Here is a 14,329-nt window from a genome sequence, read left to right as displayed (position 1 = left end):
ACGGAAGTTACTTGGGCAGAGTTTTGTCAAAGCTTCAGGAAGGCACAAATTCCCGAGGGGATTATGGCACAAAGGAAGAGAGAGTTCCGTGCACTCCAACAAGGAACCATGTCAGTTACAGAATACCTGCATGAGTTCAACCGCCTTGCGCGCTACGCTCCTGAGGACGTGCGCACCGATGCTGAGAAGCAGGAGAAGTTTTTGTTTGGTCTTGATGATGAGTTGACCAACCAGCTAATCTCGGGAGTCTATGAGGACTTTGAGAAGCTTGTGGACAAGGCTATCTGCCAGGAAGAGCAACACAACAAAATGGACCGTAAAAGAAAGGCAACTCAATTCAGGGCTCCTCAGGGGAACAATCAGAAGCCTCGCTTCATGACGGGACAACAAGGTGGGCCTTCCACCCTGATCGTCCGTTAGCACCGTCCCTACCACCCGAGTAACTTCAACAACGACAACAACAGTGTCAGTCACAACAGTACTGAGCAGCACAACCACAACTCAACTCTACCGCCACTAATGGCACCAGCTCAGTTAGATTTACCAGCTGTGTTAGCTCAGTCAGAACAGCTCAAGAAGGAGTCTGCAGGAAAGCCAGGACCCTGCTTCAGCTGTGGCAAGCACGGCCACTTTGCTGGCAAGTGTCCGAAGCTGAAGCGCGCTGGACCTAGGTTCATCCAGGCCCGCGTCAATCATGCGTCTGCAGAGGAGGCACAGGCAGCACCAGAGGTCGTGCTGGGCACGTTTCCAGTGAACTCATATCTGGCAACAGTACTTTTTGATTCGGGTGCCTCGCATTCTTTCATTTCCAAGAGATTTGCTGGGACACATGGATTATCAGTAGTGGAACTTAAAATACCGATGCGGGTTCATACCCCTGGAAATAACATGAAGACAGCACACTATTGTCCCTCAGTGACTATAGAGATCAAGAGATCACAGTTTCTATCCAACCTCATCCTTCTTGAATCCAAAGACCTAGACGTCATTCTCGGAATGGATTGGTTGACCAGGCACAAGGGAGTGATTGACTGCGCAAGTCGCACCATCACCCTCACCAACGACAAAGGGGAGAAGATCACCTTCCGTTCTCCAGTGTCGCAGAAGTCCGTAGTAAGTCTGAATCAGGCTGCTATTGAGGATCAGACAGAAATAGTGAAGAAAAGTCTAAAGGAATTGGAGGATATTCCTAAAGTACAAGAGTATCCTAAGGTGTTTCCTGAAGACCTCACTACAATGCCACCAAAGAGAGAAATCGAGTTCCGGATTGATTTGGCACCCGGAACCGCTCCAATTTACAAGAGGCCGTACAGAATGGCAACTAATGAGCTAGCAGAGGTCAAGAAGCAAGTTGATGAACAGCTGCAGAAAGGATACATCCGACCGAGTACTTCACCTTGGGGTGCTCCGGTCATCTTTGTGGAGAAGAAAGACAAGACTAAGAGGATGTGCGTTGATTATCGCGCCCTCAATGAGGTCACTATCAAGAACAAGTATCCCTTGCCAAGGATTGATGACCTGTTTGATCAGTTAAAGGGAGCTAAAGTGTTTTCCAAGATAGATCTGCGATCAAGCTATCACCAGTTGAGAATTCAGGAAGAGGATCTTCCCAAGACAGCCTTCACCACTCGGTATGGGTTGTTTGAGTGCACGGTTATGTCATTCGGACTCACCAATGCACCGGCCTTCTTCATGAACTTGATGAACAAAGTGTTTATGGAGTTTCTTGACAAGTTTGTCGTGGTGTTCATTGACGACATACTTATCTATTCAAAGTCTGAAGAACAACATGAGCAACATCTTTGTCTGGTACTCGAGAAATTGAAGGAGCACCAGTTATATGCCAAGTTTAGCAAGTGTGACTTCTGGTTGTCGGAAGTCAAGTTTCTTGGTCACGTCATTACTGCTCAAGGTGTGGCAGTGGATCCATCGAATGTGGAGTCAGTTACCAAGTGGACCCCACCTAAGACAATTTCTCAGATCCGGAGTTTTCTTGGACTTGCGGGTTATTACCGTCAGTTCATTGAAAACTTCTCTAAGATTGCCAGACCCATGACTCAGTTGCTTAAGAAAGATGAAAAGTTCAAGTGGTCAGCTGAGTGCAACCAAAGTTTTGAAGAACTTAAGAAGAAGCTAGTATCTGCACCCGTTCTAATTCTGCCCGACCAGATGAAAGACTTCCAGGTCTATTGTGATGCATCTCGCCAAGGGCTGGGATGTGTACTGATGCAGGAAGGCAGAGTGGTCGCATATGCTTCGCGACAGTTGCGTCCACACGAGACCAATTACCCTACTCATGATCTTGAGTTGGCAGCAGTGGTTCACGCTCTGAAAATCTGGCGGCACTATCTTATTGGCAACCGCTGTGAAGTCTACACTGATCACAAGAGCCTGAAGTATATCTTCACCCAGCCTGACTTGAATCTCCGACAGCGAAGGTGGCTGGAGTTGATAAAAGATTATGACATGGGGATACATTATCATCCAGGCAAAGCAAATGTGGTGGCAGACGCTCTGAGCAGAAAGAGCTATTGCAATTTAGTATGTACTGAAGGCATATGTGACAAATTGCAGCAAGATCTTGAGCACCTAAATTTGGGCATCGTGGAACACGGGTACGTAGCTACCCTAGAGTCACGGCCTACACTCGTGGATCAAGTCAGAGCAGCTCAGGTAAATGATCCTGATATAGCTGAGCTGAAAAAGAATATGAGGGTTGGAAAAGCCCGAGATTTTCATGAGGATGAGCATGGCACAATCTGGTTGGGAGAAAGATTGTGTGTACCTGACGACAAAGAACTGAAGGATCTGATACTCACCGAAACTCATCAAACTCAGTATTCAATTCATCCCGGCAGTACCAAAATGTACCAGGACCTCAAAGAGAAATTCTGGTGGGCCAGCATGAGAAGAGAAATAGCCGAATTCGTCGCACTCTGAGATGTTTGTCAGCGAGTCAAAGCAGAACATAGCGACCCGCTGGATTGCTCCAGCCCCTTCAGATCCCAGAATGGAAATGGGAAGAAATCGGAATGGATTTCATCATTGGTCTGCCCAGGACTTCATCAGGGCATGATTCAATTTGGGTAGTTGTGGATCGCCTCACGAAAGTTGCTCATTTCATTCCAGTGCACACTACCTATACTGGGAAAAGATTGGCAGAACTCTACCTTTCAAGAATCATGTGTTTGCATGGGGTACCTAAAAAGATTGTATCTGATCGAGGGAGTCAGATTACTTCAAAGTTCTGGCAGAAACTGCAAGAAGAATTGGGGACTCGTTTGAATTTCAGCACGGCTTATCATCCGCAAACTGATGGTCAGACCGAGCGAGTCGATCAAATATTGGAAGATATGTTGCGAGCGTGTGCACTTGACTTTGGCGGAGCTTGGGATAAAAGTCTGCCTTATGCGGAATTCTCTTACAACAACAGTTATCAGGCCAGTTTGCAAATGGCATCGTTTGAAGCATTGTACAGACGGAAGTGCCGCATTCCGCTCTTCTGGGATCAAACCGGAGAACGTCAACTATTTGGGACAGAAGTGCTAACCGAAGCATAGGAGAAAGTTAGGACCGTCAGGGAAAGACTGCGAATCGCCCAGTCTCGGCAGAAGAGTTATGCTGATAACTGCCGAAGGGAGCTCACTTTCGAAGCAGGAGATTATGTGTACCTTCGTGTCACTCCGCTCCGGGGAGTACACCGCTTCCAGACGAAAGGCAAGTTGGCACCACGTTTTGTGGGACCATACAGAATCTTGGAACGCAGAGGTGAAGTTGCATACCAGCTTGAGCTTCTATCCAATATGGCTGGTATTCATGATGTGTTTCACGTGTCTCAACTGAAGAAGTGTTTGAGGGTACCTGAGGAACAAGCTAGCTCAAAGCACATCGACATTCAAGAGGATCTGACATATGTGGAGAAGCCGATTTGTATCCTCGAAACCAGTGAGAGAAGGACCAGAAACAAGGTGATCAGGTTTTGCAAAGTTCAGTGGAGCCATCACTCTGACGAAGAAGCAACATGGGAAAGGGAAGATGAGTTGAAGGCCGCCCATCCGCACCTCTTTGCCGGCTCTTCCGAATCTCGGGGTCGAGATTCCGTTTAAGGGGGTAGGTTTGTCACGCCCTGAAGTTCCCCTCCTTGCTTTAAAATTTGTTAAATAAATCGCCCAAAGAAATTGTTTAAGTTAACCTAGAGATGAATCCCTAAATTAATAAATGCAAATAATAATCAGAATCGGCATGTGAAATTTTTGTTGGATTCTACATGTCAAAATATGCTAACAGGATTTTTAGTGGAATTTTCAGAGCTCAATAAATTATTTTAACCAATTAAAAAAATTAAACCGCAATAAATAATCCCTTGAAAATCCTCTTTTTTTTTGCAGTTGTGCAGGCATGGTGCGCATGGCTGGTGTGAACCGGGAGTGGTCACACAGCATGGCACATGCGCTGGCACTGGACACACGGACGTGGCCAAGAGGGGACGTTCCTGGCTTGGGGTTGATCGACAGGGGCGTCGATCTCTCTTAAGGGGGTGAGGGTGTAACATCCCGGCCCAGGGCTTAATAGGATTAAACAAGTTGCAACTTCTTTTCCGTAAGCCGATGTCCAAAGAACTCCAGGGTTAAGCGTGCTTGGCCTGGAGCAATTTGTGATGGGTGACCGATCGGAAAATTCTTCCTGGGTGCACACGAGTGAGGACAAAGTGTGCAGAAAAGACTTGTGTTGGTCTGTGAGGGCAGTCTATGACCTATGAAAGCTGCCAGATGTAAGCGGGCTCGGCCTAGGAAAGGCGGGACGTTACAACCAGCGCCCTCGTCCGCCACGAGCTGGAGCGGCTCGGCCTCACCGCCCGCGCGGTCGCCGGCATCGGCGTCATCGCCAACGTCGGCTCCAGCCTTCCCCCCATCGTCGCGCTCCGCACTGACATGGACGCCCTCCCCGTCCAGGTCCCACCTTTCCCCCTTTCTCTGATTTCGGTCTGGGTGATTGATGAATGGTAGTTTTAGTTCGTAGTTCCACTCTAAATCGCTTGTTTTGAGGGATTGATTAGTACTATGACCGGTTTTTCTCTTTGTTCAATTGACTTCATTCGGTTGTTTGTGATGGTAAAGGAATTAGTGGAGTAGGAACACCAGACCAAGGCGGCAGCGGTGGCGAGTTGGGGGAGAAGGAGGTGCCGCATTTGGACGTGCATCGTCGTAGCTGAGGGCATGAGGCTGAGCTGTGCTAGGACGACAATGGCGGCGGCATTGCTGTTGGCACCAGTGGTGGCGCTGTGCTCGCGTCCTGCGGCTTTCGGTGCGTGGCGACGTCGCCGGCGCTGATGGGGGAGAAGACGGAGTACTGGGACAGGCCGGTGGAGCACGCCTTCATGGGGCTGTTCGCGTGCAAGATGGAGAGGTACGCCGTCGTCTCCAGCTCCGGCGGGAAGGAGAAGAAGAAGAGCTCATCAAGAAGCTCTACCGCGCCAACTCTGGCGATGATGACCGCCCGCGGTACCGCTCCTCCGGTGGTCCATCCCCCGTCGGCGAGGTCCCCGTCACGCACTAGCTTATCAAGGTGGTGGCCGAGGTCGACGGAATCCACGGCGGCATCGGTGGCGGCGGCGGCGTTGCTCCTCCACCTCGTGCAGCCGAAGATGAGCAGGTGCGGCAGCTGGTGGCGGTGGTGGGCGAGGAGGAAGTCGAGGAAGGTGGCCAAGCAGCGCCAGTCGCGGCACACGGCGTCGTCGCTCCTCCGCTTCGCTCGGCGCTCGCTTGCGGAAGAGGAGATGAAGAGAGGGAGAGGGAAGAAGAAGATGAGAGAGAGAGAGGGGAGAGGGAAGAGGGAAGAAGGGAGGTGTGAAGATGGCATGTGGGGCCCACGTGGGTCCCATCGTTTTTTATTATTTTTCCGGTTCGAATTACCACGTAAGCGCCACGTCAATGCCACGTCAGATGACGACCGAGTCAAATTAGCCACGTAGGCGCCACGTCAGCCAAAACCGCTATCAAAACAGCCGAGGGACCTCCTTTGCCCGTTTTTCGTAAGTTGGGGGACGGTACCCGGTTTTGCGGTTTAAGGACGAAAATCAGACTGAGCGATAAATAGAGGGACCTAAAGTGAACTTATTCCCAATATTTTCAAGCTCCCTTTCCAAAGCCCGGCCGCTGCCCTGCATTCGTATATACGAACAGCTCTTGTAAATCACTCGCAGCGACTAGCGAATATATAAAGGATGCTGCACACGCTGATGTGTGGATAAGTCCCCTACAGAAGCACATCCCTGACGATTCCACCGATCCGTTTGCCCGGTTGCCCCTGCCATGCATGCGTGCATGCGGCCGATGCAGGCAGCAAAGACACAGCAGTGATGTGCAGTTGCAGCACAGCCGAGCCCTGCAGGAGACATATGGCAGCAAGATACTGCAGGCACTGCCAGTCCACGCATACGACTCCTCCAACTTTTTTTCAGTAGATTCAAATCTCTGGAGAGAATATTTTATTGTGTATCTTTTTCTTTTAAGTTTGATGTAAATAGTTATAAAATATTTTAAAATATAACAACGTAGAGTATAGTGATATCTACTAGTTTACCAAAAATTAAGTTTAAATTTGACCTACAAATCGAGAAACAAAATAAAGACAAATTTATATATGAATAGTACGTTACTATTTATATGTTTAATTTGTCCTTTTTATATCTCGATGTGTGAGTTGAATTTAGATTTAAGATGTTGTGGGGTATAGATATGTTGTCAAATTTTTCTAGAATTTATCATAACTATTTAGATGGTTTTAAAGCAAATGATAGGACATCCTCTCGAGAAATCAAAATAGTTTTCCTCTTAAAAATATGAACAAATACATATATAGAAAAATAATGGCATGTAGGAGTATATTCCATCCATCCCAAACAAAGCCAAATTAAGAGGAGATGTGGCCATTTCTAGTAAAACGAATCTGGACAGTCTTAGATTCGTTTTACTGTGAAGGGTTAAGTCCCTTCTTAGGTTGGTTTTTTTATTATTATTTTAGACGGACGGAGTATATTTGCTAGAGCAGTAGAGCTACCATGTACAGTGCTACTTCGGTCATTGAGCTCGCGGTACTGTGTGCGCGGTGCTAACGATGCTTGCTGCCGTTTCTGACCGGAGTGGTAGGGTGTGATTAGTTTTTTTTGTGTAAAGTTTTTTTTAAGTATATCAACACATTTAAAGTATTAAATATAACTAATAACAGAACAAATTATAGATTCCGCCTGTAAACTGAGAGATGAATTTATTAAGCCTAATTAATTTGTCATTAGCAAATATTTACTGTAGCATCATATTATCAAATTATGGTGTAATTAGACTTAAAAAATTCGTTTCGCAATTTACATGCAAACTGTATAATTATTTTTTTCCTATATTTAATACCGATGCATATATTAAATATTTGATGTGACGTTTTTTGCCAAAATTTTTTTATCTAAGGCCGTAGTATGCGACTAGTAGTAGCAGCAGTCTAGCTAGCATGCAGCTGATGAGCTGAGTAAGGCTAGCTCTGTGTGTCTGCGTGTGCATATGTTTCAACAACTTTTGGTGGTTTGCATGGGCGATTCCTGCATGCCATCATCATGCAGAACTAGCTATAGCTAGCAGCGTGACGGTGCAGAGCTGATGACTCAGCTCAGAGAGAGTCTTTTCTCTTTCGCATTAACACAAACACAGATTTACATATCGAATTATTGATCGAGATGCAAGTGCTATATATGATCGGGTTTCTTGTTGAGATCGATCGGAAAAGGCATTCATTCCCTGTGACCCTGTCTAAATGGGCCATATAACTCGGTTACAAAAGATGGACGTACGATTATAAGCAGGGAAGTTCTAACTGGATTAGGGTTGTTTAGTTCACGCTAAAATTAGAAGTTTGGTTAAAGTTGGAACGATGTAACGGAAAAGTTGAAAGTTTGTGTGTGTAGAAAAGTTTTGATGTAATGAAAAAGTTAAAAGTTTGAAGAAAAACTTTATATCTAAACTCGGCCTTAATAGATTGGCGTGCTAGCAGGCAGGGTGAGGGGCTAGAGTTGATCCATGAATGACAGTGTAGGTCCCTCCTGTACCAGAATTATTGTCCACCTTTGCAATTTGCATACACTAGCTATAAGCTAAGACAGGACTGTATGCCAGTGCATGGAGGCTCAACATAAAAATGAATATCTTGATGAATATTAGAAGAGATTAATTCTTCCCTTTTCCTCATAAATTATCTCTTCTACTTCCATATTTTTGCATCCAAACTGGAGTAGCTCAACAACAATTAACAAACCGTTACTATGTATATAAATACTTTCTTCATTCTAAAATATAAGTATTTCTAACTATGTACTCCCTCCGTCCCCTAATATAAGTGATTTTGATATTTTGCTTGTCATGTTTGACCATTCATCTTATTAAAAAGAATTAGAATTATTATTTATTTTTTTTGATTTACTTTATTATCCAAAGTACTTTAAGCACAACTTTTCGTTTTTTATATCTGTACAAATTTTTTGAATAAGATGAGTGGTCATACAGTGCAAGCGAGATGTCAAAATCCCTTATATTATAGGACGGAGGGAGTAGTTAATTAGTACCACTATTTTTCCTGTATACCGATTAGAATCAGCCAGCTGTTCTATGCATCACGAATCCCATCTATTTATAATTAACAAACTCTAATAGCAAGTACAATAACAAACTATAAACCGGCTACAAGCACACATAAAAGTGAGAGGCAAAGGACTGTTGGCTCTAATTGCAGAGATAGTTTTACATATGCTCTAATATAAATGGAGGGAGGAGAAAAAGGTGGAGTCGACCTTATATAGCTTATTTATTGTACATGTATGTTAGTTCTAATACCATTTTCTGATGGGCTTAAGATTAGTAGTTAGTTTTACTGTTAAACCTGACCTAATAATCTCATCTCTCTGGACAGATTGAAGCAATCAGTACACTAGAAATTGAAAACAAATTAAAAACAAATTGATCCAAAGTGCATGTCCCTCCTAGCTATAGCTTGCTAGAATTCTGTATAAATTATGGAATAAATAGATATAATTGTTTAAGTAGTTGATACCTAGTATGATGTACTAACATACAGTATTATGATTTCAAATCACTTTAAAGTTGTCTCCCTAACCTTTTTATAATGATGGATGGTATGATTATTCTACTATAGTAGTACCACACACACTTTTTTTAAGGAATATGCAATTATTGAAGAACAGCTTTCCAGCCTTTTCCTATTAAAAGTCAGATTGCAGTTTTTGTTGCTATATGCATTGCAGCATGTATATATGTATATTTTCCCATGTGTAAAGGTTCTTCATTTCATGATTAAACAGGGAGAATAACTTTGCGATTTCTCTTCAATACTTTGCAGAACCTCTAAAAATACACTTTGGAGTACGTTTGGACAACAGAGTCAGAGAAGTTGACAAATTAAGTTAATCCATAAAAGGACTACAAGGAAAAAGTATGTATGTATGTGTGTGTATTCAAATTGAGTATATATCCAATTTAAATGGGAAATAAGTATTTTAATTAGAGAAAAATGGTTAGGCCGGTTGACACATTACTAGAAAATTAAATTAGCTTATGAAAAACAGTACTGCTGACAATTTTAGCAGGCCGGTTGCTTTGTGCATTTTAGCAGGCCGGTATGCCAACAGTTAATGTTCCTAGCTAGCTGGTGGTCACCAAAATAATGCATCAGGAAAAAAACAGATCTGTAGAATGCACGCATGCATTATCCTTCATATTTATGTACATTTTTCATCAGTGTGGTCCCCTTTATTTCCATCCAGAAGATAATCAATCAGATTATTTTTAGCACATTTTGGAAGAAATAAAGTGGAAACAAAGAAAAATGTCCAGATCCTCAGGAAGTGGCAGTTAACTGAAGCTAGCAGTATATTATATTAGAGTTGCTTATATATAATGAATCAAAAAATAACTAGGAAGGAAAATATAGGCAATTATGGGGGTGGGCTCTCATCTGAATGGTTAACATGACCAGCAGAGAGATCGATAACATAAGAATACAGGGAATGATACAAACGGCTGGCATTGGCAGGGTGAGCGTACAGTCTGCGTTAAATGCATTTTTGAGAGATGCAAGTGTTAGATATATAGTACATGCTACTACAAAGTACTAGTGCTAGTAGAAAGAACCACCTACATATTGATCAGAACCAATCCCAAAGCCATGATTTTTTTTTTCAAATTTGAATACATGAATGAACTTTGGAAATCTTTACATGCATATTTAAAATGCAGAATACTAGTACACTGCGAATTAATTAATGGGTCTACGATTATCTCTAGAAAAGAAGCTGATTAATTCTTTGATATTAATTTGTGATGCTGCAAAACGCTAGTTAGTAGTACTTTCGAAATCATCCAACTAGAAAAGGATTTATGCACTGCAATTTTGCTGTGATAGAAGCAATAAGTTAATATGCGGTTAGATATGATGGTGTACAATTTAATTTGGTTCCCTAAAGTTTACACAATTTTGGAAGGAGGCAATTATACAAATAAAAGGGATTCTAAAAGACACTAACAAAAGCTTGGTTAACATTCTATACTGCATGTAGAGAAGGAGAGAGGAATTTTGGGGAACAGGAGACACGGTACACACATAAAATTAATTCCCTTTCAAGAAAAATATAGAAGAACGCCAAATCCATTGCCTTGCAAAAATTGAAAAACTAAAACTGAGCAAATTGACCGCAAATTTGAACACTTTGAGAAAGAAAAATGATATAAAAAGAGTAAGAACAACAGATTTAAAAACTATCTACAATTCCTTTCACCAAAACTAAAGAAATTCCAGAAACAAATTAACATAATTGTTCGAGCAAAATTTGAAGAATTCGAACAAATTTAGGAGTTGCAGTCAAATGGAAGGGCAGAGAAAGAGATGATACTACTATCTTAATTAGTAGCTGATCTCTAGTACCATTGGTATTAGCTCAACGAGCTGAAAATAAATCCAAACGTGAAATGAAAAGGCACTTGATTTTGTTTTGTAATTAAGAAACAATTATGAGGCTGACACCGGCCATCATTCCTCCGCTGCTACAAGCTCAGATCCAAACTCACATTCTCTTTACGCGCTGGCTGCGCGCGCCGCTCGTGCGGCGACGCCGACGACGAGGAGGAGGACGTCGACGGCGAGAACGAGGTGGAGCCAGCTCCTCCCAGCACCACGGGCTCCTCGCCGCCTCCGAGCAGCGAAGGAATTGTCGCCGCCGGCCGCTCTTGGCGCCGCGCGGGCAGCGGCGCCGCCGTAGTCGTCGTCGTCGCCAAGCCGACGCAGCTGGCGGCGGCAGGGAGCCGCCACATCCCGGCCGGCGCCACCGGGCTCCCGTTGATCGGCTGCGAGATGGATCCTGGACCGCTGTAGTACCTGGAGCCTGCAGCCCACGACGGGTAGTGCGGCGGCGGAGGCATGGCGGCGGCGGCGGTGGCGGCGAAGCGGTGGTGGTGGTGGTGGCCGGGGTACGCCGCGAACGCCGCCGCGTAGGGGTCCGGGAGCGGGTAGTACTGACCGTGGCCGTGGTGCATGGCCATGGCCGTCTGGAACTGCGCGTGCTTCGCGCGCTGCCGCTCCCGCTTGTGCGCGTTCTGGTGCCCGCCCAGCGCCTGCGACGTCGGGAAGTTCCGGCAGCAGTAGTGGCACTCGAACTTCCGGCTCCCGCCGCCGCCGCCGATTGCGTCCAGACCGGACGCCGTTTGTTTACTCCCCTCAGCGGCGACGACGGCGGCGGCGCTCTCCTTGTTCTCTCCTAGCACATCGGCGGTGGTGGACGCGTCCGGCGGCACGTCGAAGCCGAACAGCCGGATGGGCGCAGGAGGGACGACGACGGAGCCGCCGGACGACGACGACGGCGGCTTCTCGCGGGCCGCCTGGCGGATGAACGGCAGCTGCGAGAACGAGTCGATGTTGGGCTGGTCGCGCCCATCTCGCTCAACGCTCATCGCGCGAGCGCGTCGTCGTCGATGGCGCGGCGTACGCAGTAGGGTTAGGGTTTGATTGAGTGGGGGGAAAGAGAAGCGAAGGGGGAGAAGAGAAGAGAAGAGAGGAGGAGAAGCGCTCTCTCTCTCTCTCTCTCTCTCTCTCCACTATTGAAGATTTTTCTTTCTTTCTTTTGGTTATGCGCTTGTGATGTGATGATGGCAGTAAGGGTTAGAGTAGAATGGGATATGGAGCAAACGCAGCGTGATGTATTGGAGCTGAAGCGGTTTAACTTTGGATGTGGGCAGTGGGGACGTGTAATTGGGACCAGCTGTTTTTGGGATGTAGGGTTGACAAGGAAGGTGTTTGTTTCTTGGGCCTATTCACTTGCGTCAGTTTCGGTGTTTGCCATGTACTTATGCGTAGCATGTAGGGCGTGTTAATTTTGCGCATCTGGGGGGTATGCTTCAAATTTCAAATAATTCTATGTTATCCATCCCCGAAAATCAGCCCAATTGATTATTGAGATATCTGCTTTAATTGCCTATATATAGGGCTCTAAAGTTTGCTTAGTAAAAAAGGTTGGTCTTCAAAAATATACTAAATTATATAGGACTCTTAAAGTTTGCTTAGCAACTTTGACCATTTTTTCCTATTAAAATATACTAAATTATAACATATATAATAAAATTATAACATTGTAAAAATTACATATAAAAAATATTCATATGATTTTTAAAATTTTCAAACTAAATATTTAGAAAACATTTTTTCAAACATGGTACAAAAGCATACGTTCATATCTTAATATTAATGAAGTCACCACAACACATCGCTAATGGGTATGCCATCTATCACCGAGAGATTGAAAAATTATCCGTAAATATGATCACCAATGCTAAATCTAGGACTTGAATTTGGGTGGGCAAGTTTCACTTTAAGAAATCTAACCAACTAGGTTTTGCATTATTTATAAAACTATTGATGGTCCATCCGAATAAAGTTAAATACTGTTATATCTTTAGTCGATACCGGATAAAGTCGATAGCGTCTTATCCTTAGGCGATACCTCCCATCGCAAACCGCTAATGCATACATTTGTGACTGCATTACCGCGAATACAATGTACCTTTTATCTATGATGCTAGGGGTGTTTATCATAACTAAGCTTAGACAAATGTGATATAGGAAGCTACAAGTATATATGCATGCTATGCATAGCTTTAAACTTAGGAGTATACATGTCAGTTTTAAGGCTAAGAAATGTAGGATGATATAAACACGTACTACTCCCTCATTTTTATAATATAAGGCACAACTAGTTTTTTCAGATGTTTCACAATATAAGACGTGCATGTATACATGCAATTAACTAACACACATCATCATCATGGAATTATTATTATTCAAATCTTTCACCCTTAAGAACTCTAATTCTATTAATTGTGTGCATAAATTGAATTGTTAAGACGATACAAATAAGAATATGATAATAATTGTTTCTTAATTAAGGGTAGTTGTGTCTTATATTTTGGAAAGGAGGAAACATCTCACAAACCGTGACACGACTAAAGTGTGACATTGTGAAGTAAGATCAACAAAATACTTATGTTGTTGTAAGCTAGGTAAAATCAGCAGGCAATAAGAATTTCAGTTCTTAATTGGGGAAAGAGAGTAAAAGGACATGTAGGCAAGTGGTTGTAATGACCTGAGTAGCACCTTAAAGTCCTGAGTTCAAATTACCCTTCTCTAGAAAAAATTGGGGAAAAAGAAAGGGAATACTGCTCGCTCAGAAGTCATACCCGAGCGAAGGCTTGAACTCGGAATTATCAAACTATCCATATTGACTTATATTGAGATTAATACCAAATTACGTACTACTACTGTGCTACTCCCTCCGTTTTACAATATAAGACTTTCTAGCATTGCCCACATCTATATGTATGTGTTTAGATTCATTAACATCTATATATATGTGGGCAATGCTAGAAAGTCTTATATTGTAAAACGGAGGTAGTAGCAAATTACTAGCAATAACTACGTATGATCACGATTACGAAGCGACAATCACACTCTTCTGATTCCCGGCCGCGCGCGACCAGTTGCACGCTCTAAGGCCATCTCCAACCCAGAAACTATCTAGTAGTTTTCATACTTGTCATGTCATATAGACACTATATGTAGAAACTATGTATTCAATGGATGGTGTCTTCAAATTAAATTCTCATCCAATCATCTCTTCTCTCTCCTTTTATCCACCTATCCCCTTATTTTTATTCTTGGTTCTTGTGTAGATATGGTTTCTTGCATGAGACATGGTTTCTTCATCTTTTTACCTCTCTCCTTATTA

At 43.7% G+C, this 14,329-nt stretch overlaps 2 protein-coding genes across 2 annotated transcripts; one reads left to right on the top strand and one right to left on the bottom strand.

Annotated features, from left to right (window-relative positions):
• The first annotated feature begins 519 nt into the window (after positions 1–519).
• LOC136351598 (uncharacterized) lies at positions 520–5,006 on the top strand. Its single transcript, XM_066303785.1, has 2 exons — positions 520–1,317; positions 4,791–5,006. The coding sequence occupies exons 1-2, from the start codon at positions 520–522 to the stop codon at positions 5,004–5,006; spliced, it is 1,014 nt and encodes a 337-aa protein (XP_066159882.1).
• Positions 5,007–10,828: 5,822 nt separating this feature from the next.
• LOC4345777 (zinc finger protein 8) lies at positions 10,829–12,222 on the bottom strand. Its single transcript, XM_015794870.3, has one exon. The coding sequence runs from the start codon at positions 12,000–12,002 to the stop codon at positions 11,100–11,102; it is 903 nt and encodes a 300-aa protein (XP_015650356.1). The 5' UTR covers positions 12,003–12,222; the 3' UTR covers positions 10,829–11,099.
• Between the last annotated feature and the right edge of the window lie 2,107 nt (positions 12,223–14,329).

The sequence above is a fragment of the Oryza sativa genome, chromosome 8 (assembly GCF_034140825.1).
Source record: "Oryza sativa Japonica Group chromosome 8, ASM3414082v1".
Classification (NCBI taxonomy): domain Eukaryota; kingdom Viridiplantae; phylum Streptophyta; class Magnoliopsida; order Poales; family Poaceae; genus Oryza; species Oryza sativa.
This window is presented reverse-complemented; position numbering and strand designations above follow the sequence as displayed.